This window comes from Carassius carassius, chromosome 6 (genome assembly GCF_963082965.1).
Source record: "Carassius carassius chromosome 6, fCarCar2.1, whole genome shotgun sequence".
Lineage (NCBI taxonomy): Eukaryota > Metazoa > Chordata > Actinopteri > Cypriniformes > Cyprinidae > Carassius > Carassius carassius.
In genome coordinates, this window is record NC_081760.1 from 32,472,766 (window position 1) to 32,496,986 (window position 24,221).

General features: G+C 37.0%; 1 protein-coding gene and 1 long non-coding RNA gene across 3 annotated transcripts; one reads left to right on the top strand and one right to left on the bottom strand.

Moving 5' to 3' along the window:
- Positions 1-68: 68 nt before the first annotated feature.
- Positions 69-5,104, bottom strand: LOC132142668 (SPRY domain-containing protein 7-like). Its single transcript, XM_059552712.1, has 5 exons — positions 4,856-5,104; positions 4,363-4,479; positions 4,094-4,260; positions 3,636-3,738; positions 69-1,163 (listed from the first exon to the last, which is right to left on the bottom strand). The coding sequence occupies exons 1-5, from the start codon at positions 4,959-4,961 to the stop codon at positions 1,066-1,068; spliced, it is 591 nt and encodes a 196-aa protein (XP_059408695.1). The 5' UTR covers positions 4,962-5,104; the 3' UTR covers positions 69-1,065.
- Positions 5,105-6,537: 1,433 nt separating this feature from the next.
- On the top strand, positions 6,538-10,880 carry LOC132142669 (uncharacterized). Of its 2 annotated transcripts, none has more exons than XR_009434097.1 (3): positions 6,538-7,182; positions 10,170-10,328; positions 10,781-10,880. It is a non-coding gene; the product is annotated as an uncharacterized LOC132142669 (long non-coding RNA). The 2 variants fall into 2 exon arrangements; XR_009434096.1 differs by having other exon boundaries at positions 6,538-6,699.
- The last annotated feature ends 13,341 nt before the right edge of the window (positions 10,881-24,221 follow it).

Here is a 24,221-nt window from a genome sequence, read left to right on the forward strand (position 1 = left end):
AGTACAGTGCGCTCCAGAAAGGCATTTGAGTCATTGAGCAGAAATTCACATTTTAATAGTAACAGGAACATGTTTAAGTCTTATATTATGGTAAGGTAAATACAGTGTGTTTCTGAACAAATGACAGAAGAAAAACCTTTAGACAACTAAGACCTGTCAGCTTATAACATACAAAAATAACATTATTTTCAATATTCCCTTATTAAAAACAGTTTTGTGATCAGTTGCAACAATTAATAATTAGAGAAAAAATACATTATTAAATATCTAAGGTAAATAACCCTTACATTTCTTATCCTCTTGTATTGTCTCACATTTTCTTAATATACTGTATTAGTCACACTAAATGCTTTGCAGAAACCGCAATAATGAGAAGACAGTGTATATCAACCGCAAGATAATATGGAAAATACAACCAAATATAAACTCCATAAAATTTTTTATATATGTGTTTTTGTAGAGCTTGTGTAAAACCAAGTCATTATGATGTATATGGAGAGTGCAGCTGCAGGTCATACATCAGACAGACAAAAAAGAAATCAGACAAACAATAAGAAGAACAGAGACAGTATTTTAAGTCAGTATCAGCATTTCTGGTCAGCATCACTTAGTTCTCTTGAAATGCATAAAGCATAAAGTCATGATTGTCAGCTGTAATATGTTACTCCATTATTGCCCGTTTTTGTATTCAAACCAGCCTTAAAACACAAATTCATGGCCTGGTTTCACAGACAGGGCATAGATTAAAGCAGGACAAAAGTGCACTGTTAATACTGTATATGAGTAAATGTACAGTGTTTGATTAAGGGTAAACTAAAGACATATGTTTTGAGATCAGTGCACAGACCATTACTGGGCAGATGATATAATACAATTTATCTGAAAAACGTAGAATGACTTTTTCAATTAAGTAGTAATGGCCAGATATGTGACAGTTTTACACGAGTCAAAATCACAGATGACATTACTTCAACTTCTTTCAGTTTTTTGAGCCACACAATCTTTGGAAGTCACTCATGACCATAGCACTTCAAATCCCAGCTGTGGAGTAGCACATCATGAACTTTAGAAGATCTGTTGCTCAAACAGAATCTTCTGGTAGCCTTGCGGAGGAGGATGGTAGAAGTCACTGAACTGGCAATCCAGAATTGCACTATCATCAACTGTGAGGGACAAGACGAAGCCACACAAGTTCAGATGTGTTATTTAATAATAAATTCTATTTCAAAATGCAAGAATTATGAAAAGCTACCAAAAGACTTATGCTTTAGGTAATTCTTAGGCAACTCAATTTGGGAAATTATTTAAGAAAAAAGGTTGTCATCTATCTATGTTATATAAAATCACATTTTGAAATAATCACATTTTGTTGCATTGCATCTTAAAATGAAGACAGACACAGTTTTTGTTTTATCCAGTTTTTTTAATCAATAATTATTTATACGTAGTGCAATTTATAACATCCAGAAAAAAAAAAACAGAATCACTGATTTGTAAAAAAGATATCCCCCTTGTGTCAGTATTTCGTTAAAGCACCTTTTTCTTTAATTACAGCCTTTAGTCTGCTGGGATTTGTCTCTACTAACTTTGCACATCTAGACTTTGTGATATTTGCCTGCTCTTCTTTGCAGACCTGCTCAAGTTCAGTCAGATTTGATGGTGAGCGTTTGTGGACTGCGGTCTTCAAGATGTTCCACAGATATTCAATGGGGTTTCAGTCTGGGCTCTGACCAGGACATGTGAGGACATTCACCTTTTTCTCTTTCAACCACTGTGTGCTCAGTTTTGCTGTGTGCTTTGGGTCACTTTCATGTTGGAACCTTCTTCCAATTGACAACCTTCTGGCAGAGGGCAGCAGATTTTCCTCAAGAATTTGACTGTATTTTGCCCCATTTTTCCTTCTATCCTGACCAGTGCCTCAGTCCCTGCTGCAGAGAATCTTCAAGATGCATTTTGTCGTGACTGCATGTGATCTTTCTTGAGGAGTTGCTTTTTTCCTTGCAACCCTCCCATACAAGTTACATTTGTGAAGAATTTGTGATATTGTTGTCACATGCACACAGTGACCACTCTTTCATATATTGCTGCACCTGCTTCAGAGTTGCTGTAGGCCTCTGAGCAGTTTCCTCCTGGCTCTTTCATCCAGTTTGGAGTGCCATCCTGATCCATGGAGGGTCTGTGTTGTAACAAATACCTTTCACTTCTAAATAATTGACTTCACTCTGCTTCTAGACATTGATAAAGCCTTAAAAATGTTTTTGTATCCATCTCCTGACTTGTCACCCATAGTTGATTGTTTGCTTCAGTTGCACTACCAAGGACTGAAAGTGTAGCTGCCAGCAGAGACAGTTGCATAATTTAAGTTCCATAAAAGAATAGTTTTAATTTAATAAGTAACCATGCTTAAATATATCATAATATATTTATCTGAATTTCTTTTACTTTGAAATATGTGTACAAACTGACTTGTTTATGTAGGCTTATATAGCGGAACTATTGTTCTGAGGTTCGGTTGGTTCAGACCTTTATTGATGTCACACCAGCATCGGAGAATGTAGCGCAAGCCGAGCTATCTGCGGCTCGTTAAGTTTTTTGGTAATGTTATTACATTTGTAAGTAATCGAGAGACGCATGGAAGAGAAGTTGCCTTTATTACCTGTTTTTTCACTCCCTGGAGTTAACGCAGTCAATGAGTTCTCACTGTAACCTACTTCAGTCAACAGACATGGTTAGAGGTGGCTTCCTTAGAAGCTTCTTTTGACTGCTTAGAATCAGTCCTTTCCTTTGACCTCTCCTTCTCTTTGGCTTGTTTCAGACCCTCCTTTCTCTCGTCATCTCCGCGATCCTTCTTTCCATCATCCCTGACCCGGTCTTCATGCAAACAGGTAGGTTGCTTCCTTTTACATGTGTCGCAGACACTCCTCCATTCACAGTTCTTAGAACGGTGTCCTGTCTTCAAGCATCCAAAACACAGTCCTTTAGTTTGCACAAACTTGACCCTTTCTGAGATTGACTTTTCTTTGAACTTTCGGCATGTTTGATGACATTAAGGATTGACCAATAAATGCCCGTAAACGAGAACGCCTTGTGTCCGTGTCCGTTGACTGAAGGGGGTTACAGAAAGGCTCAGTCAAAATGCTGTCAAATTACCACAGATGATCACAGTTGAATTGATTAAGTTTACGAATCATTTTTAGGAGGTGGGTGATCCTTTTTCAAACTCAGAGATTCTGTTTTTAAATTTTTTTCTGACATGTTGGTGTTATATCTTTCACGTGGATGTCATAAGTTGCACTGAGTAATTACAGCTAGATAAAACAAAAAGTGTGTCCATCTTCATTTCAGGCTGCAAAGCAACAAAATGTGATTTTTTTTTTTATTTGTGTGTGTGTGTGTTTTTGATTCTTTCTAGACCCAGCGTAAACATTGTGCAACACTGGAATCAAAGAACATTAAAAGACTGATCATCTCTATGCAGTTCATCACTAACTACAGGGTAACAGAGAATACAAATCTAATTTTGTAATCGTGTTACTATGTAACAGATCAATTTCTGTCTCACTGGCAACCAAAGAAGATGTTAGTGGTTAGTTATAGTCATTAAAAAAAAAGAAATAATGCTGAAAAATACTTACCATAAACTACAGGATAAACAGTTCCTCTAATACCTGATGCTGGACAGTTCATATTCTTCCCATTTAGGTACAAATTCAGCTCCACGTGGTCATACGTAACACCCTACACACAAAAATGGGCCAAGCCAGAAAATTTGATACATGAAGCTATTATACTGAAAATTAAACACTGCTTTCATGAAATCCATCAAAGCTCCTGTCAGCATACATATTACTGCAAACAGGTTTCCAGTTTGCAGATAACCCAGTAAACTCAGTATGAAATTAGTCAGGTGGTATGCCAAAATGAAGTATTTAATGAGTCTGTAACAACACAGTTAAGATCTCTTGTTATTATAAACAGCAAAACCCAAATGGAAGCACAGTCCAACATTAAATGCTTCTCCCTTTACCAAGCACACATAAATAGATTTATTTAGCAACAAATCCCATATTTATTTAATGCTGCTAAGACTCACCACAATGTCTCCTTCCTGTGGTAAGCTGTTTGCAGGTAATCGGTTCTTCTCTTCATTGTTGTGGTACATGGTGCCATCTTGCCGGAGCACAAGGCTGTGCAGGTCTCTACCCATAGGGATCTGGTTCAGATTTGCTTTCTGCGTTGCCACTCCTACTCCCCAGACACCTGCGAGAGACCGGGTTCACAAAGTCACACCTAACGACTAAAATCAAGTATTGAGTGATTTGTCTAATTTACATGTAAATGCTTGCGTGCATCATGTCTTACCTGTGGACTGAATCTTGAACTCAAAGTAGCTCTTGTTTTGATGGAGAGGGGCGTTTGCGATGCAACCACCAGTTCCACATATGCGTCTTCCACTCTTTACAATGACAACATCAGTACCTGAAATATAATGGGGGGGGGTCCAGTTTTCACATACTTAATTAACAGCATAACAAATCAAAATAGTTTATTATAATTTTTTTCCTGCTTCATGACGTTGTGAAATTGTGCACATATTCATCCTTATTCATATATGCTATACATTTTCTGTCATTTAACTATTGTTTATGAAGTCCCCTTGCCTCTTGCCATTGAATTATATACATGTCATTACAAATCTCAAACTCAAAGAACTGTAAATACACTGCTATGTCAAATCTGGTAGCATTAAAAAGATCATAACACTTCAATCCTTGTATTTTTTTTTAAGGACAGCCGTACTCAAAATGTTTTCCGTGAATTTAATGTGTCTGAAATGTCAGATCTTGACCCTTACCCATGTGATGAGTGTCCAGCTGAACCGTGGGCATCTCCTTCAGTGTTACGTGGCCGCTGTTATTGTCTTCACAACAGCTGAAACAGCATGAAACATAAGCCGCCATTATAGCGTTTCTTTCACAAGTATACCCTTACAGTTAAATGATGTGGTTATGTTCTATTTAGTTGTTATACGAGGTTATTTGTGCTACAAATCATGGGAGATCATTTTCTCATTCCCCCTACATAATAAGCTGGCAGGATATGACGTGAAGGTTCTTCTTCAACGTTTAATGGCGGTTGGCAAACCAGCGTTAGCTGCCTATTGCGCCGCCTACTGATGATAAATTGAGAGAGAGAGAGAAAAAAAACTGTTATATAACATTATTGCGTTCAAAAAATTTAAACGAGCTTTATAACCTTTATAAGACTACCGTTTAGTAGTACATTCTGCAAAGTTAAAGAGTTTATCCCAGCATATATTAAATCCTCTTTAATTGTAGTCTTTGTCTTTCATATGAATACAGTTGATCAGCACATGCTCTGCGCTTTCTGAGTCCACATTTATTATAACACTGACCAGAATCATGTTTCCCTGTAATCTGAAGTGATTTGTTGAGAGCAGATTTGACCAATTCTCAGACGAGATATAACTGTTCCTCTCTTTACACCACTAACTCTAACTAAACTTGTTTTGTGTATTATGCGAATGCCGTGCTTTATATCCGTTTAACCACCTCTCTTGCCACATATTTGTAAAAGCTGTGAAAGTTTTTTTCCTTTCACTTTAAAAAAAAATATATATTATAGTTCAACGGCGACCTCTTGTGAGTATCCGACAGACTGGGAATTACTGAAAATCCTGTCGTCAGTTACTCCCTCAATCCTTTCTTTCTTCTGTGAAACACAAATCGAGATGTTATGATTATGAAGAAAGTTAAGCATTCACTTTCATTGCGTCTTATACTGTCAAAATGAATGGTTACCAAGGCTGTGCTTTACTGTTGTGTAAGAATTAGAGTAAATAATGACAACGTTATAATTTTGGACGATTTATCTCTTTAAAGTTCACCCAAATTAAAAAATCTGTCATAATTTACTCACCCTAAAGTAGTTCCAAACCTGTTTGAATTTCTCACAGCCAAATACTTGCTGTCTTTAGGAGACACCATGTTTACATCAATCTGTCATCTATCAGACCATACAGGTAACAGGGTGAAAGCATGATACGATAGACCAATGGTTAGACTTTGGGTTTATAGCATTAGGTGTACAAGTCTGAATATGTGTGCAATCACACTGAATGTGCGAAGCAAATCTGAGGGATAACGATCGATGTGACCTTAAAAGCTTTTAACCTGCTCTGTGGCCCTCAGTCACAGCTGTGAATGTTTGCATAGCAACAACCGTGCAGCTCAACGTAAGGGGGGATCTATAACTGACCAACTTCTTTCAAAAACGAAAATGTATCTTTTCTTGTGTTCATATGTTTTCTCGCTCTCATATCAAAGACACTTTAAAACAACCGTTTTGAAAGACGCTTGTTTGTTACTTGTAATTCGTAACTTCGATATAAACGGTTGTTGTTTTTGACGTGCGCTAGTGTTGAAATCTGCACAGCAACAAGCGCCATGATTGAGTTTTCTGAGTGCCCTGGTTACTGGCGCGCGCGGTTTCTATCCAATAAAAGAGCGCGTGAGATTGTGTTCACAGTTACGCGGAGGAACTGTTTAACCAAACATCCCTGCTTTTCATAGGATTATTGCGTTATTGTAAAAAAAAATTTTTATTTTGACTGACATCACCTTCTCGTCCTTTGGGGTGACTAGTAAGCAGATGTCGAGGTAAATGGACCAACGGTAGGTAAAGTAGGCACAGTGTCTCATCATGTTCTTCCTGTCGACCTTTTATTTATAGACGTTATATATATTATTTAGCTTAATCTAGTTTAATAATTCATAAATAGACGCTGTCTTGTAATGGCAAGAGAACGTTTTGATTTACTACTTTTTGTACAGGGTACAGACTTACACTAACTTTACCGGACTCGCCATGTTTTGATTTTGAAATGCAGGTTATGACATATGAAGTGATGTTATATAGCGACGTTTGTTTGCTGTCGCTGTATAAACTAGTTTAGAAACAGCGAAGAGATGATGAACACTGGTCCACTCACTTATCCGCTGCCTCTAGCCTTTTGAATGATAACAAAACCGTTATTTTCAGAACTGACCAATCAGATCTCACCAGAAACCTGCGCGTTGCTCAGCTCTGACACTCCAACTGATGTTTCTGTGGCAATTACCGGCTCCGATCTCGTCTTACCTGCCAAGAACAGCTTACTCAGTACGAAAAAAAACCTTATACAGCCAGTTTGGGTGCACTATGAACTTCACTATGAAACAAGGCCAACTTAGCTTCAGAAAGTGTTGAGTGCGAATTCATAAGTACAGTATTTAAGCTCTAGTTCAGCCGAGGGAAGGGAGTGAAGTAAGAGCAAAAGAAAGTGACGTGGTTCCTGCTCTATTTTCTCTCATCGGTTCGCTAATTATGTCCGTCATGGATGTCATTCGATAGCATCGTTGATTACACATGTTATATTACGTAATACGATGTAGAAGTTGATATGCCATCAAAGGACTTATGATCGGTCAAGTTAGGGCACCAGTTTCGGCTTTGGTTTATTATTATAACGAATCATTTTATATTCAGATTCTGTAGAAGACAACACATCCAAGAATACCAGTGGCACCAAATCTTTTTTAAACCAAAGTTTCACGATATATAAAAAATAAAACAGTGTTAAATAATCCTAAATGACCAATTAAAATGACACACAATGAAATAATTTTATAGATTTAGGTTTTATGTATGTTCTACCTAGAACAGTAAGAGTCAGTGCATAGCCCCACACCAATAACCTTTTTCCTTGTACAGACATTTTCTCTTGTACAGAAGGACACCTGCGTTGATTTTTAATCACTGAAATCACCTGTATGGCATCCTACCACCGAGGATCTAAAAAGTGTTTTATTTATTTATTATTATGCGTCTTTAATACAAATCAGTAACCATTAAGGAGAATCAGTGCAGCTTTTCAGAGCAGTTTTAGTAATTAATGGCACGAAACGGTTTTCTACGGACAGATAGATATTCACTATGAAAGTGTCAAGCGGATTTTGAGTGAATGATCAATTTAAATTGAGTTTATGGCCAGTTGCACGTATTTATCTATTTATTTGTAGTTTTTTTTTTTGGGTGGGGGGGGGGGGGGGGCGTTAAGAACAACTGCCATCAGAAATGTGAGTCCCGGAGCTGCGCTTCGTCGTTCAAAATAATCAGGGTTTCTTTCAATAAATTATTATTTTTTAATTATTAAGGCAATAAAATCTGCCTGTACTAAACGACCCAAAATACGTCTCATCGCTTCACGTCCATACTTGAGTTGTTATTTCATTTCAGGTTCATTCAAAAGCGAACCGTGGTGTGGCTGGATATTAGAGGAATCAGTCACTTAAGAAATCAGATCACTTAAATCTGAGCAAACATTTAGGTTTGTCTCAGTAATTTTTGGCCATTCGTAAGCTATTGTTTGAGGCAACAACTTAGTGTTTCGAGTTGAAGTGCCTTTAATGGTTTTATATAGATTCGTATTTTTGTCTTTCATTCGTTTATTTGACATTTTTGGACTGCTGATCCAGATGAACGCAAACTTTTCTTAATCTTGGCCTGAGGCTGGACTCGATTTGAAGAATGGTTTGGTTTCATTAGTATCGCCTGAGCCTTTCAGCAGAGAGTGTAAATATACTTGATATTGACGACTCTTACCAAGGGAAAGAAACGCGAGAATCAACGCAAACAATAAAACATACCAAAAGGAGCCGATCTAGAAGAGATTCTGTCAGCACCCCTCCCATTAATCTTAACCTAAAAGAAACGGGGTGATCTGAAAACTTCAAACCATTTACATTTTCCCAGAAGATGGCGATGCTGCGTAATTCAAAATGTGTAAATAAAGACGGAAGGTACACTACTGATAGGATGATGCTTAAGACATTTTATAACTGTTCTCTACGATAAGCGTCATATATAATAGTAAACTAAAAATAAAATAGATATTTTTATTGGAATTTGGTGAGAAATGAATGTGGTAGATGTATGTATTTGACAGAAACTGCAGTTCTCGCACAACGTGGCTCTGTAAAAAAAAATGCTGATTGTAATGTTTTTTTTAAATTGTATTTTCCTTTATTGCATTTTTACATGTACATAAATTGTTGAAATTAATTTCAACTTAAACTCTTATACAGCTTATGCGATGTTTTATCACAATTCATGTTAACGATTCTCAGATCAAAAGCGTTTAAAACACCGACAGCATGTCATTAGTCCGTCGTTAATCTTCTCGTGCTCTCCTGACGAGGCCCCCGCAGACGGGAAACGGCCCGCCTAACTCCAGCAGCACGGTCAATACTGGAGGATTCGCTAGTGCTTTGACTCCAATATTTACGTGCTGCTACAGCCAGGCAGCCAGTCAGTCACACGGCCAAGTTCAGGAGACTCACAGGCACACGGAGTCTTGCTGCTGCTGTTGTTTTCACCTACTAGACCTTTCTCTTCTGTCTTTTCATCCGTCTGAATCTGAAGTGCGCGTCTGTCCTGTCGTTCTTGCCGCAGCACAGTACGGCCTGCATCCCCGTTATAACTCACAAACCATTCTGTGCTGCTACAGTACCGACAGGCCCCGCACAGAGCGCGCGCACACGCACTCACGCGAGGCGCGCGCCCACACAGCCGCACACACACGCTCCTCGTTTCGCAACCTGAAAACACAGGATCAATACAAGACAATGAGTTATAAGTGTCAATATGTCTAAAAGCTCTAATGACATTTTCACAAAATGACTTCGCGGGCAAAAGTAACTTGTTGAGGACGTTAGAATCAATAATCAAAAATAGAGATAAATACCAAGCTGCAGACTTTGAGGCTTGTGGCCTTATTTCTCACTTTTGGTTTTGCTATGCAAATACAGCATGTCATAGGTAACTGATATAATCATGTATGAAAAAAAATGAAAATGCATTTATTTCCAAAGATTTTAGGAGTCAAGTAAAGGTATTCATTTTTTGTTTTTGTTTTAATTGGCAACCACAAAAAATTGCAGCTGCCAATGTCCAACTTAAAGGTCAAATGCATTGTTTTTTTATTTTTAAAGTCTGTTACATCATGAAAAGCAGCCCACAAATGCCTTACACACCTTACACTCATATGACCTTAACACTTTTATTTTATAACTGTCTTCTATTTTTAATTGTACATTTTTATTCCACAGCGACGGGCGGATTTTTCTGGAGAAGTACACAGTGCTCAAAATCTTTGTGCATACTTTTAACTCTGGTCAGTTGGGGTAATTTGGTACTTATTCTGAGAAAAACATTCACTGTGCTTACACGACCTGCCTGTCTCTCACTGACCAAATCACTATTACCAGGTAAGTGTGCACTGTGATTAAAAACTGAACTGTATCAAACCTTTATTTAGAGGAATTTGACAAAAGCAGGAAACTTCAGAAAACCAGCAACTGTTATTAAAACATGAACTGAATCACATTTTCAAAATTATTTTCATATTCAATATAAGAAAAAAATTGCAAGTATATTCATTGAGGTAATTCAAATCAGTCAAGACATGCATTTTTAAAGAGCCATATGAGTAATCTAAACAACAAGGTTTCATACAGTTGTGTCTTAAACCATCTTTGAAATGACTGTTATGTAGGAGTGTAAGAAATAATTTACATGATGTGTGCAAAGTGCAAAATAATCACGCTAAAAAAAATAATTTCACGCATGACTAACTTTCAATATTTATCATGTTCTATTTCTGATGTAAGCCCCCGGGTTTCTGTTTTATTCAGTAAACACATATGTGCTTTTGTACCAGGTGACCCAACAGTGACAATAAACTTTTGGTGTAACAAGCAAGAGGACAAGCATCTGCTGTCTATAAGGGTAAAATTACAGGTTATGAAAAGAGCCCCCTGACAAAAGCCTGAAATCTCCAACATTATAACATTTACTTATGTTGTTTGTATGTTTTTCCCATTCTTGTTGTTTTCTATTTTTTTAGGCACTTAATGAGAATATAGAAAAAAAATTGTTTGTTTTTCTTTATACTTCATGGTATTTTTCAATTTAAAATAATAATTCAGCTGAACCATGCTTCTTATAAGATTTATAGTTAAAATGGTTCACATACACATGGTTACACTTAGTGGTGTACTTCCAGTTCTTTGACAGTGTCACAGCTCAGTGTCATGCCGTGTGTTCTACATTCCTTTCCTGGAGAAATCAAAATTAAAGGGAAATTTATGAAGCACAAATTCTGGCTTTTATGTTCCTTAACAAAATGACAAGTAAATATACCATCCACATAACATGCAGTGTTTTTTTTTTACCTGTAGTTTTTTTGCACGTGTACATTATTTGAAATATTTAAATGAATGCTGTATAATCTTCTAGTAAATAAATCCTAGTGTTATTGTTTGTTACTGTGTGTGTGTGTGTGTGTGTGTGTAAGAATGGAAACCCATCCCCAACAAACAAGACCAGAGCAGTACCAAACCTACGAAAAGGTGTTTTCTAGAAATTACATAATGTGTGATAATAAAACATGGTTTAATTAAATGTAAAGTTAAAAAAGTATTATATTTAAAAACAACACACTTGTCAATTACAAATACAAAGGACAAAATCAAACAATACAAAGTACATTTTAATGATGCCCACAATATAAATGTAATTTTAAGCAGTAGTACTAATAATTAACTTTAAAGACACACCTGAAATAAAATAACTTTTATGGGTTAGTAATGTAGAAAGAAAAAAAGATGAATCATTATTTCAGCCTAAATAACAAGCAACATCAGACTAAAATGATTTTATACCAACAAATAATTTTAAAATTGTAACTTACTATTAAGTCCATTTTATAAATTAAATTCATAAAGGCATAAAACTCAGTGATGGCTTTCTTGAAATGTATAGTCTCAGTATTTACTGACTCACAGTGACTGTATATTATAGGGTAATAAAACCTAGAAGGGACAATGAATTCAACAACATAAAAGCCCATCAAAATGTATTTAGTTATTTTTATACATTCAAGTAATATACATTGAATTTTACACTTCAGGGCACATGCGTACATCAATTAAAAAAATAAATAAATAATAAAAACAATAGTTAATAAAATAATAGTGGTGTATGAATTACCAATAGTTTATTTGCTAACCGAAATGACACACTGGTGATGTGAAGGAGTAAGTCTGATTAGTGTATTTTTACGAGGCTGCAGCTAGATGTGCTGTTCCATGTAACTTTGCATGCCAGGAGTTAGCTTCCTACCACAGAAAGGGGAAGCTGCTCCCATCAGTTAACTTGCTTTTACAAGAGTAACAAGCAAAGGGGCACGAGAGCACACAAGTGTGTGTGAAAGAACATTTAAACACACAAGATCTGCCCAATGGGACAGCATAAAACAATCCTGGAACTAAAGAAACCAAGTCTGACATTTTTAATCCCACTCTACACACTGTTGACAAAAAAAATAATAAAAAATAATAATCTTTGTGCACAGTGTACTCTTGAAAACATCTATACTTAAAATAGTAGAAAATATAATATTTCAAACATTTAAAAAAAAAAAAAAGTATAGTGTAAATAAAGATTTGATAATAAATTTCAAAACAAAGAACTGGAAGCTTGGAGCTACAAGCAAAATATATTAATCTTGTAAATATCAAAAAGGGGATGCTATATTCATGATTTAATATTTTTATTCCACAATTTATTCTTCAATACACAGCTTATAAAATGTTACTGTTATTACTGTCTTAAATGCACCACATTTCTGATTTTCAATTTGCAGTTCTGTGTTGTTATTTTTTATTTTGCAAGGTTCATTCGTATTTCTTTACAAATTGTGCTTAGATGTACAGTAAAGCTTCAGATTATTATAGATTGACTTTGTACATGAAACATCACAGTACACTACAAACACAATATACAAGTTGTTTCATATTGTATGAACCAAACTTCGCAAAAACACTTCAAGCACTTTAACTGGAAGGAGTGGGTGGAGGTGGGGGGGTTTCACTGGCCTAATACCTTGACAACAGCGCCAGTCCCCATAACAAGTGCATTTGCCTTGGTAACGTCAGATAGGGGCAGCCCCTGGCAGCACATGTAGTACTAAGAAGAGCTTACAATGAAGAGCTCTGCTGTTTGGCATCAGACAGCTCGACTGGCGCTGTGTTCCTCTTAGCAGATAGCTTTGTAATTGACACTCAGATCAAGATTTTCATTTCTGTGTTTTGCATCTTAATGATCATTTACAAAAGGACACACACAGATACACACCCACCAAGAATCGAGAGTCCTGTGATCTTGCTGGGCAAACAAACACACGCAACTGAGGCCCGAGTTAGGCCCGAAAATTATGTTTCATACCGATAGGTTTACTACTAGCAAGTGAGGTTATGAAATCAAAAGCCCCCGCCCCAAATGTTCCTGACATTCAGGTTTCATGATAATAACACAGCCAAGTGACTCTTCTTATTTTCCCTTCAAGCTACTACTACTTGAAACTACATCAACCCACTTCTTTGAATCCTAAAGGCCTTTCTTTAACTTTGTGGCAAGAGGCACGTTGAAGTGAGCTAACACAAAGAGGGGGGAAAACACAGCAGAAACCTCAAACTCATTTTGGGACCAGTTCTGCTATCGCATTTACTTCAAAAAGCCACTATACGATGTTTACAGGCAAAGAGATGTAGACATAAAAATTAGCTAGAACAGTACAGGCCTGTAATATTATCTACAGCTGCTACTCAAAAGATGAAAATGTGATGCCATTGAAGTCAATATGGCACCAAAGTATAACACAATGCGAAATTCCACAATATTATTCATGTCAGAATCAACATGAATAATATAACCCGTGATGGTGCCTCAATTCATGAGCAGCAGCAGCACAAAAACAACTAACACATTTTGTTTTCTTTTTCTCATGCAGTATACTAAATGCTATTCAGGGTGTAAGACAAAAAGGGCATTACCTTATTGCTAAGGAAGCCAAATAGACAAAGATATATATATTTTTAAATTTATTTTGTTAATATATTTTCATGGTATCAGAATTAAAACGAACAAATAATGATTAGAGAAAAATAATAAAGATAAGTAACAGGCCCTGCATGTACAGAGTTTTTCATAATGGTGTGGGATGGGGATCTGAGTCAAATGCAATATTACATAAGCGTTAAGATAAGGGAAAAAATGCTTTAAACACTGGGCATATAACAGGGACCAACAGTGTCAGTGGTATATGCTGTATGTGACACACACAGCTCCTACAGATAACACATATAAGGGTTTCCATTTGGATTTGGGCCAAGAGGTTACAAGTTTATATTATAACTATGGGAATGAATGACACTTGCAATACACATCATGATGAACTAGTACAAGTCATAAAGAACTATCATGATTGTGATGAGTGTCATGGTCACAGAGACACGAGAGAACAAGCTAACGCTCACTATGATCAAAGGTTACGGCAAAATTTGGAAAATTTCTTTGTAGCAAATTTGTTGCAACAGGGTGAAAATGCAGCTGGACCTTGAAAGGGTAGATTCAAGTAGAAAAGTGTAGAAAGAGTGTTTTACAAAATATAACATTGTTGATAAAAATGTAACAACCTGCTTTTAATAAAATGACTTCCAATAATACAATCTTTTGCCTTTATATTTATATAAAGGCATTTATATTTGCCTTTATATTAGTGAATGCTAAATTAAAATTAAAAGCAGGATTTAAAAGTGCTAAAATAAAATGTGTGGAATGTTAGTTTTTTTCTTGTAAGAAGTCACCTCTTATTATTAAATACCTTGTTATCTAATGTCTGTAAATAAACTAAATAAATATAGGACTGTCCCAAACTCTGTTCCGCTTGTAAAAATAAAACTAACTACGTTAATATTTCAAAATGAGTGGCTGGCTGAGAATGTGCATTAATTTGGGCCTTGTTGGCATGCTTTTGTCATTGTCCATCGTACTTTAACACACATCAGCAAACGTCTTGAGTGGTTGATATAAAAAAAACAAAAAACACAAGCCCTGTATAATGCTGTAAACTTTAGTCCTAATCTGAAGACAAACTCTATGTAAAGTGGTCGAAGTGTGTCATCGTCATAATGTCCAGCCTCGCTCACAATAGACCACTAAGGGATCGCCTCATGACCACAACTACACACTGACATGATAATATAAATACACACACACAACCGGGTATTTTTAATCCTCCTCACACAGACAAGCTACAAGTGTGACAATGAAATATCTGTGTAAAATGGGCAAGTTACTGTTTTTTTTTTATTTATTTTTTTTTACAAATAATTACTCATATTTATTTCTTTGTATAGGAGTGAATGAAGAGACTGAACAGTTGTTGTTGTGGCTGGACAATCAGTAACGAAGGCATGTCACCATGACAATATCTGTTTTATACAATCCTGATATTCCTTTTCTAGCTGGCTGGAAGCCGTATGACAACGTTAAAATCTCACTGACACTTTATATTAAAAGATATACGTTCAACTGTCGTTTTTAAATATTTTTTTAATAAATGAAAGATTGAATGTGTGATTGAATGTGTGTGTGTGCAATGTGTTGAACATGTAAGTAGCCAACTTTAATAGGAAACTATTACCAGTTTTACAATATATCCACTGTAAAATCATACTATAATTATAAAGACTTTACACAGTAATTATCATATTTATATAATTATGCACAGATACAAGGAATTCCCATGACTTGTGCCCAGTCATTTTTTATTTTCATTACTTTTTTGTTGTAAAAATCATGTTTGTGATTGGTGAGCAAGCTCTTACACCGCATCATGACTAGGCATATATTAAAACATTTATATATTAATTTGCAATAAAAAGTCCACTACTGCTCTACAGAAGAAAATGATCACTGCCTAAATGAATGAGTTTCTTTTAAAAGCTTATCAGAACTATTAATATTTTTTTCCAATAATTCAAGTAAACTGCCATACATTGCCCTGAGTGATGAAAAAACACTCAAAAGTCATTCAAGGCAACAATATTGTCCCTCTGACACAATGTAGAGCAATAACCAAAGAAATATCAATTCTGACTCTGATTAAAGTCACACTTGGCCTCAAAAATAGTTACAGAGTGAGTGGACGACTTACACTACATTAAAGTCTGACTAAACAAAATTACACTTTTGAAAAGTGTCTACAGCTGTTTGGTTTAAACGGTTACAGAAAACAAGCTGTGGACCAATAATGCCAATAGCTTTTTTTTTTTAAATAAAGGTCTGTGAGACTTATATTTGTGACTTATAAATATATATTTAAAACATTTATCTCTTGTATACTGTAGGTTAAATTTGTCTGATGACTTGTTTGCCTATGCCATAACTGTATCAAACATAATGAAAAAAAAGTCATAACATAACTTTGGCTCATTTGAATCTCCAGGTCCAGCACACCCTCCACGAGACAGACACCCAGTGCACACACAGACTGAAAGAGGGGAGAGGAACACACACCTCAGCTATTCTGCATCTGACAAGGGCTTTTTCTCAACAGGCCTGCATTTTCAAATCCACCCCCACAGTGGTTCAATGCTTACTTTTCCATCCAGTTGCATAGAAAAACTGCACAGAAAGTTACTTATTGTTTCAAAAATGGAAACAGCCTCTGAAATTCATCAAAGAAGCTGAAAAAAACAAGTGGTGCTACTGAACACTAATAATAAACGTAGTTTTTTATCAGATATTTATTGAAGATCCGGACAGAATAAACGTTTTCTTTTTTTTTATTTTGTGAATAATATGAGCCAAACTCGAGCGTACGTCCACCAACTTGCACAAGAAGTTGAAACTGCCCTGCTTGTAACTATACTGCTGAACTCCAATTCACATTTCTAATAAAAGCTGAAAAGCAAGAATCTCTCTTTCTCCTGCAGACGAAAACGCGTCCTCTGCCCTCACAGCTCTAGATGCACAAAAACCGCTACATTACACTATTATTTCACCTGAACACAACGACACTCGACGATTTATAATATCCAAGTAGTAATGTCAGCACAAGACTCTGCCTCATGGGTAAATGGTGTCGATTTTTATAAGTTAAATAAAGACCACAGTTGTCCATTCAGTCTAATTGTAACATATTACGTTGTGACGTCTCAATCAAGAGCATTACACTGTGACCGCGTCGTCTTACAATAATAATAATAATATAAAATAAAAACTTTTTTAAATCAATATAGGTTTTCGTGCTTGGACTTATAAAATGGCGCAAAGTATTTAACGTTGCCCTAAAAAATGCTTTAAGGCAGTTTCACGACAACGTGGTCTGAAAAAAACAAAACAAATGACATTCAAAGTCAACTATTGTATGTCAAGCTCGACGAATTAACAGTTTCAAACATCTTACCGGGTAAAATGCCTGATGTGTGTCCTCTCTGATCTGAGTTCAGTGTGTGATTCATCACAGACTCGGACTGAATTGCGTGTATCTGCGCAGCTGCTCGTCCGTTACTCCCGCTCAAAAAGCGACGTCAAAAAGCACCAAAATGACAAAACCTTCATCACCGCCGCGCTGAATCCCAATCCTAAGACCCTCTGGTATTTTTCAGAATTTTTCTATATTTTTCCCCGGGTCGAGTGTTATTTTTATGTATTATTTGTTTTAAATCGCATGTTTTCCATATTACGCAGCTGAGCGATAGCCCCCTTTTCTCCTTCGGCTCCACGGTCGGATCGTATTGGTCACTTCTGTGCTCGTCGACACCAGATCGCAGGCGGTTTAGCTCTCTAGACGTGCTCCGACTATGCAGTTTTCCCCACATTCAGATAACAAGTCTAATGTTTAAGACGATGTGTCGCGCGCACTGTCCCTCTATGCGCGCGCGCTCTGTGTTGATGTTATCGCCGCTCACTCGAAAATGGCGCCGAAAGTGACTCTCCTCATTCAAATCTGTAAGAACCGCCCCCAGCTCGCGTGTGCATGCCGGGAACATCGACTTGGAGAGCGGTTTTGAAGGTGGGAGATTAGAAAGATTTTACTGAAAGAAACATTTTTTTCATCACCGTTAAATTACGAAACAATCTTACAATATTCTCTTAAACTGTGCGTTGAGAGACATGCATGTGTTTAAAGGAGAAGAATACCGTGTGCCTCTGCCAATTGAGGGGAGGCACCCAAATCGGGAGAGATAAGGAGCCTATTAAAATAAAGAGTAGCCCTTGGCTATCCAATGCTTGTCATTTAAGCTATTTCATCGACTACTTCCCTTCCAGCTCGCTATAGAGAAACTTATGTAAGGTGTTCTTCTATATACGCCCTATGCAAAGTGATAGCTCAGCCTCGGTGGTGCTGTAAAATATCCATTCTGTTCAGAAAGAGAGGGTGATATGACCTGGTTTTTCTTCAGCAACTGCTTTGTAACACACTTGAAAGCCCAAATCTTAATACTGCCCACTTATCCAAACACAGACACTCTGTAGTAGATACCAGCACAAGATTTAACCCATTTTTGTAGTTTGGGTGATTAATTAACCTACTAACATTCATATGCAGCAATATAAAGGCTGTAATAATCTGACCGAACCTACATTACACCTAAGGCACCTTGCAGCCAATAGATACTAATAATCCACATTTTATATTTGTGTATGTCAGAATCAACCTTATCATGGATCTCAGCTTTGTAATTGTTCGATTGCATATGAATATTACAGGGCTGTGTAATCAGCTAAAAGATGTTGAGCTAATACAGCATGAATTACAGTCAAATACATGAAGCATGACGCTTTTGGAAGCATATATGAATAATAACCAGATGCACACTTTCAAAGACCCTTGTATACACATATAGAGCTATTTTCACTGGCAAACAATACAACAAATGCAGGCCTATATTTAAGGCCCTGTCTCACAGCACATTTTATCTACATTATTGACTAATTTCTGACTCCATGACTCCTGTATCATCTCATAATGCAAGTGTAGCAACAAGGTTCCTACTGAAGTTTAACACACTCTCCATTCATAGTTTAAATCTCTGAATCAAATTAAACTCTCTTCCTTCACATTTCACCTCAAACAACTTTTGAAATAGACACACACTACAGGGCTTCAAATTATTTCGATACATTCAGTGAAAAGATACAGGATGTTAATCTGATTAACTCATTCTTTGATTTTTCTGTTGGTGTGTGGAGCATATCTGTTTTGCCATTAAATAGATGTGTGGTTTTATTTTGCAGTTTGATGGAAATTAATGTTATCAGTGTAAAATAAAAAAAAATAAGCTGAAAATTTGCTGAGTCAGCAAAGTATGTTATGGCAGACTACACTTGTTGGATATCTGAAAGTAGAAAAGTTGTGTTTTGTTGTACGTAGTATCTGTTACAGTTTTTATTTTAAATCCTTGACCTGTTGGATTACTTATTCATGACGATAAACTCTAACCTAAAAAAAAAAAAAAAAATGAAACATACTTTTCTGTTTTTCGAATTTATGATCCTAACATATTAGTAATTAGCTGTGCACTAGTAAGGACAAATACGTGTGCTGTGCACCCAGTGCCCTTCAGACCTTTTTTTTTTTTTTTTGTAGGGGTGTGAAAATAGGGGCAGTTGTAAAGGGTGAACTTGAGTGTGTGTGTTTATAAAAAGGTTTTGTTCTCTCAATGAAGGGTCTCGGACCCCCAACCCACCCCAAAGCTGTCTGAGGCAGCTGTGCCAATGATCTCTTTAGTATGAGGGAGGGGGTGGGAGCATGTGAGGGGACAGCCCCCACTTTTACAGAGGCCAGAGCCTACACACTTAAGTAACAACATCCATCAATAGCCAATAGATGCCTGCAAGTCAAGTCTGAGAATAAAACCGCAACCTTTGACCCCTGTTAAGTGGGCTGGCCTAACAAGACACAACCAAGGGCTCATGCTGGTTTGTTTGGTTTAACTTAATTTATTAGTGACCCAAAGCAGAAGAGATCTTACTAAAGTGAATGGTCTCTTTCCACATGGCTTTACAATATAAAAACCCTCTCTAATTAAATGCCTTATAGAATATAGAGAAGGCTGAGAGTATGAACACAAAATAGGTCAGGTTTATTCCTAAAACATTTGACATCACCTCACAGAATCTGCACAAACACACTTTATCTGAAATTTTGTTTCTGGCATTATAGCCTGTAAAATTTTGTACCTATCATAAAAGATAAAAGGATGCTATTTATATGCAATGGAGTGCACTGGCAATATAATTTCAGTAAATTTAACATCATGTATTTAGTATGTTGTATGGCATGAGACTGATATTCATTCAATGATTATATGTAGTAATTTTATGTGATAGCTAACTGTCTTGACTTTGTAGCAAGTCATTACATGATATTTCATCAACCCTGTATAAACATATGACATAGCCTACCACTATCTATAATTATGGCATTCTATGAAGAGCACCAGCACAAAATTACAAGTTTTTAGAGATATAATGAACTGATCATTGCAAACAAGCTCTCTGAATAGCTGAAGTCATAATATATGAGTTCATTACTTATTTTTAAGTTGGGGTTGCGGCATTTATATTATTTGAATGCGGTGAGTTTGGACCACACGATAGCTACATCAACGTCATTATTACTAACAATTTACGAGCATCTAGAAACATGTTAATACATCCAGCAGAGCAACCGGTCAGAATGTTAACCAATGCTCTGCTTTTGACAGTGAAGGGGAGGCGACTGTGCAGAGACAGATGGATAGGCTACAAAGACACAACAGAAAGAGCAGCCGCTTCAGCGGTACGAACTCAAATCAAACCGGAAGTCCCGCCCCTCAGCAGCGTTAACTTCGATGATGTAACCCCTGTCCAAATTTAGAATGTTGTTGATGCTTCAGAAGTTTCTCCTCTGGCTGAGAGCGCTGTCGATCACTCGACGTCACGGCTATCCTGTTATTATTGTAAACAGTCAAGCCGTTCTTTTACTGTCGTTCTCCACCTCACGAAATTCTCCCCCAGTCCTTTGTTCGCAAAGTATCGGATCGGTATTAACACCAATAGCACAGCCATCGTTTGGTTGCTGAAATAAAACGCGACTGTTTAATCTCAGCTGTAGGAATGAGCAACATGTGAGAATATATTGGTTTTGAGACACACACCACATCTTCGTATAATTTTGGAGCGGCGGAATGAAAGCGGAATGCAGCTTCAGCGTAGCTGAACATAATACAACCCGGCACTTCACTGCTTGGCTTTCACTACAGCTTTTTGTGCTCGGTGATGAATGTATACGCGCTCGAGCCGCTCTTTTGACATGCTATTCAACCTTAGCTAATGCACGAAATTAATTAATTGTGGAAAGTGTCATTGACGTTAGGATACTTCTACTTTAATCCCCAACCACCCACCCCCCGCGAGAGCGCATACATCGCCTTTTGTTGAAACCCTTCACGAAACACAAAAACATTCATTCAGAAAATTAGCGCCTTTCTTTTCCGTCCTATTAATAACAACTGTGCGACCCGCGGTTGTTTACCACCTCCGCTCATACATAGCCTATGTGAATTTTAGATAAGCCCGATAATGAATCGTAAACAACACGACAACTTTCGTCCTCAAACATTTAAATCGCACAGCCAACACACGAGATAACACACTGTGAATGGCAACTCATCGACAACGCTTCGGTCCGTCGTATTTCCTCTTATGAAGCAGGGGAGCGCGAGCGGAGCTGGAGAGATTGGATAAGGGAAAGGATGGTTTATGATACTTACTTCAGGCTTGGAATAACCTGGGAAAGTGCAAATCCATTTTACGCGTAGCCTACGTCGAGCCAGAGAAGCTGTTGGAAAGATATTCCGGTAGAATGCAGGACCCATCAGAATGTCACTGAAGCTCTCTATTATTGCAATTACGCCAAGCTTCAAGGAAGTTGTCCTTTTGTTCCAGCATTTATACATTGCGTCAATGTTGCGAAAAGAGGAGGCGGAGCTGTGGCACTTGGAGTACGAGAGAGAGAGAGAGAGAGAGAGAGAGGGAAGAATCGAGCACACGATCTTATGTACACAAAACCCAGACCTCCACCCTATAACAAAATCAATGGGATCAGATGCGATCACGTGTCCCCCCTCACTGTACAGCTCAACTCAGACGGGGCAAGACGTGCGCTCGCTGGGGTGGGAACCGCGAAGTGCCAGGCAAGTCTTCCTCAAAGCGCTACGACAAGCTCGAGATACAATGACAGCGAAAACGGATAACTTTTCTATGTGTTTGTATACATATTTTTACAATATATTTAATCATGTTGTGACAACGTTCATCATTTGCCCATGCCTTTGGAGCTTTTGGAACATTTAGTCATTGCACGGTGCATGGCGATCCAGTTGTAGACTACAAAGTTCAGGCGGAACGCTTTAATGTTGCTATGGTGTATTCACAAAGACATTAAAAGAGATTTGTTTTATATAGGCTAAGTAGATTCAATATATACATGATGCATGCATACAATATATTTTGCAGTGAACTCAATTAGGCTACTTTTTGTAGTGATGCATGCGTGTCCTCCTGAATCAACCGGACCATTGCTCCAGTTACAACAGAGTTGCATCACGGCGTTTTGCTTGTCGCTTTTCTGCTTGTCTCCACGGCCAATAAAGAGTCCGATAGATCCTCAATTAGATCGTATGTAATTAATCTCAACAAAGCCATCTTCTTGATTTAATTCAGATATTATTTGAAATCCTACTTAAAAGTGTTGGCTCATATAGGCTACTGAACAAAGGTGTCCTAATGACAGTGTTACTGTCAAGAGTTGTTGATAGTTCAACAAAACACTTTGCTGATGGGACAAATAGATTTTCAGTCAGATTTAAGTAGCTAATACTATTTTTAGACCTATCCGAGGGACTATCAGCCTTGACAGTAGGCCTGTTGAGTTTACTGGAGTTGACCTTGGGCCAAAACTTGACCTACCCTATCACCCATCGTGTTTTTTTTTTTTTTTTTTTTAGATGATGTTACAACTTAACAAGTAATTTGTGTACTGTGGTACCCATGCAAATCGGCTAACAGCTACGATTAGAAATTTAACGGCGAGTGAACTTTTTTAACCCAAGGGACGGTCAACTAGGTAGGCTATCCATTATGTTAAAAAACCTACAGTTAAAAATGTGCAAAAACGTTCTGGTAACATTTTATATTGCAATGTCTATGTTCAACACATTAAATAATAGGCTATTAATAATAATAACAAAGTTTTTACGCAGCAATAATTTCAATTCTAGATATCTACTGGGCATTTGAAAACACACGGTAAAAATGTAATATGAAATGAAGTATTAAAGTTTTCATACTGCTTTGCAAAATGAAATGTCTGCCATTTAATAAAGACTGTTCTTTGATAAATGGCAGGATTCTGCTCTTGTGAAACAGGCCCACGGGTGAACCTTTCAGAGAGCTGTCACCCGTTTCTCGACACGGACGCAAAAGTTCATCTGGGAACAAACGCGTTCCTTTAATAGGAGATCATCTATGCTGGTTTATGACAATGTATTTTGTGGTAAAGATTTAAAAAGAATAAATTACCCGCGACCTCTCTTGTAAACGTAACTCACGAGAACTAAAGAATCTCAATATATTTGCATTTGCATCACAACAGGATTGAGGATCCCAGTGCGAGACAATCTTCATGTGGTAGGTATAGGCTATAACAGAATAATCTGGTTATTTAAATTTCAGTGCAACAGGTAATGAAATAGAAAATTAAATAGCCTATTATTTGCGATCACCTTACAAAATGTTTACGAGTGTAATTTAAATAGCTAGCCTATTCTTCCAGATGTTTATAAAAAACATGTGTTATATGTGATATAACTAATATGTGATCATTTTCCTCCATGTTTTGTAATAAATGAAAATACTGAACACGTGTTTCTAAGGCCGTAAACTGACAGCTATGACAGGATTATATAAATGCGTATTAATACAAAAATCATTTCTTTAAAAAGGACAACTATCGATGTATACAGAGTTCATAATTGCTCCAGAAGAGAGCAAAGCGCTTAATGTAAATTGCAGTCAAAGAATTGAAAAGGCATCTATAAGAATATAGTGTCAACAATTCTAACAGCAATCTCTGCAAATAAGATCATTTTCTTGCCATAATTGAACGAACAGATGTGAATTCGTTTGCTGAAGGACATTGTGACGTCAAATGCGTTGTGTCTGTATTTCTATGAAACAAAAACCTTTCTTTGATAGCTACACAA

Excerpts from the sequence above, each read along its gene's own strand:
- LOC132142668 (XM_059552712.1), bottom strand. The coding sequence starts at position 4,961 with ATGGCGGCTTATGTTTCATGCTGTTTCAGCTGTTGTGAAGACAATAAC. Across the intron at positions 4,480-4,855 it reads GCTGGACACTCATCACATGG|GTACTGATGTTGTCATTGTA; the intron begins GTAAGGGTCAAG and ends ATTATATTTCAG. Across the intron at positions 4,261-4,362 it reads GTTCAAGATTCAGTCCACAG|GTGTCTGGGGAGTAGGAGTG; the intron begins GTAAGACATGAT and ends GGTCTCTCGCAG.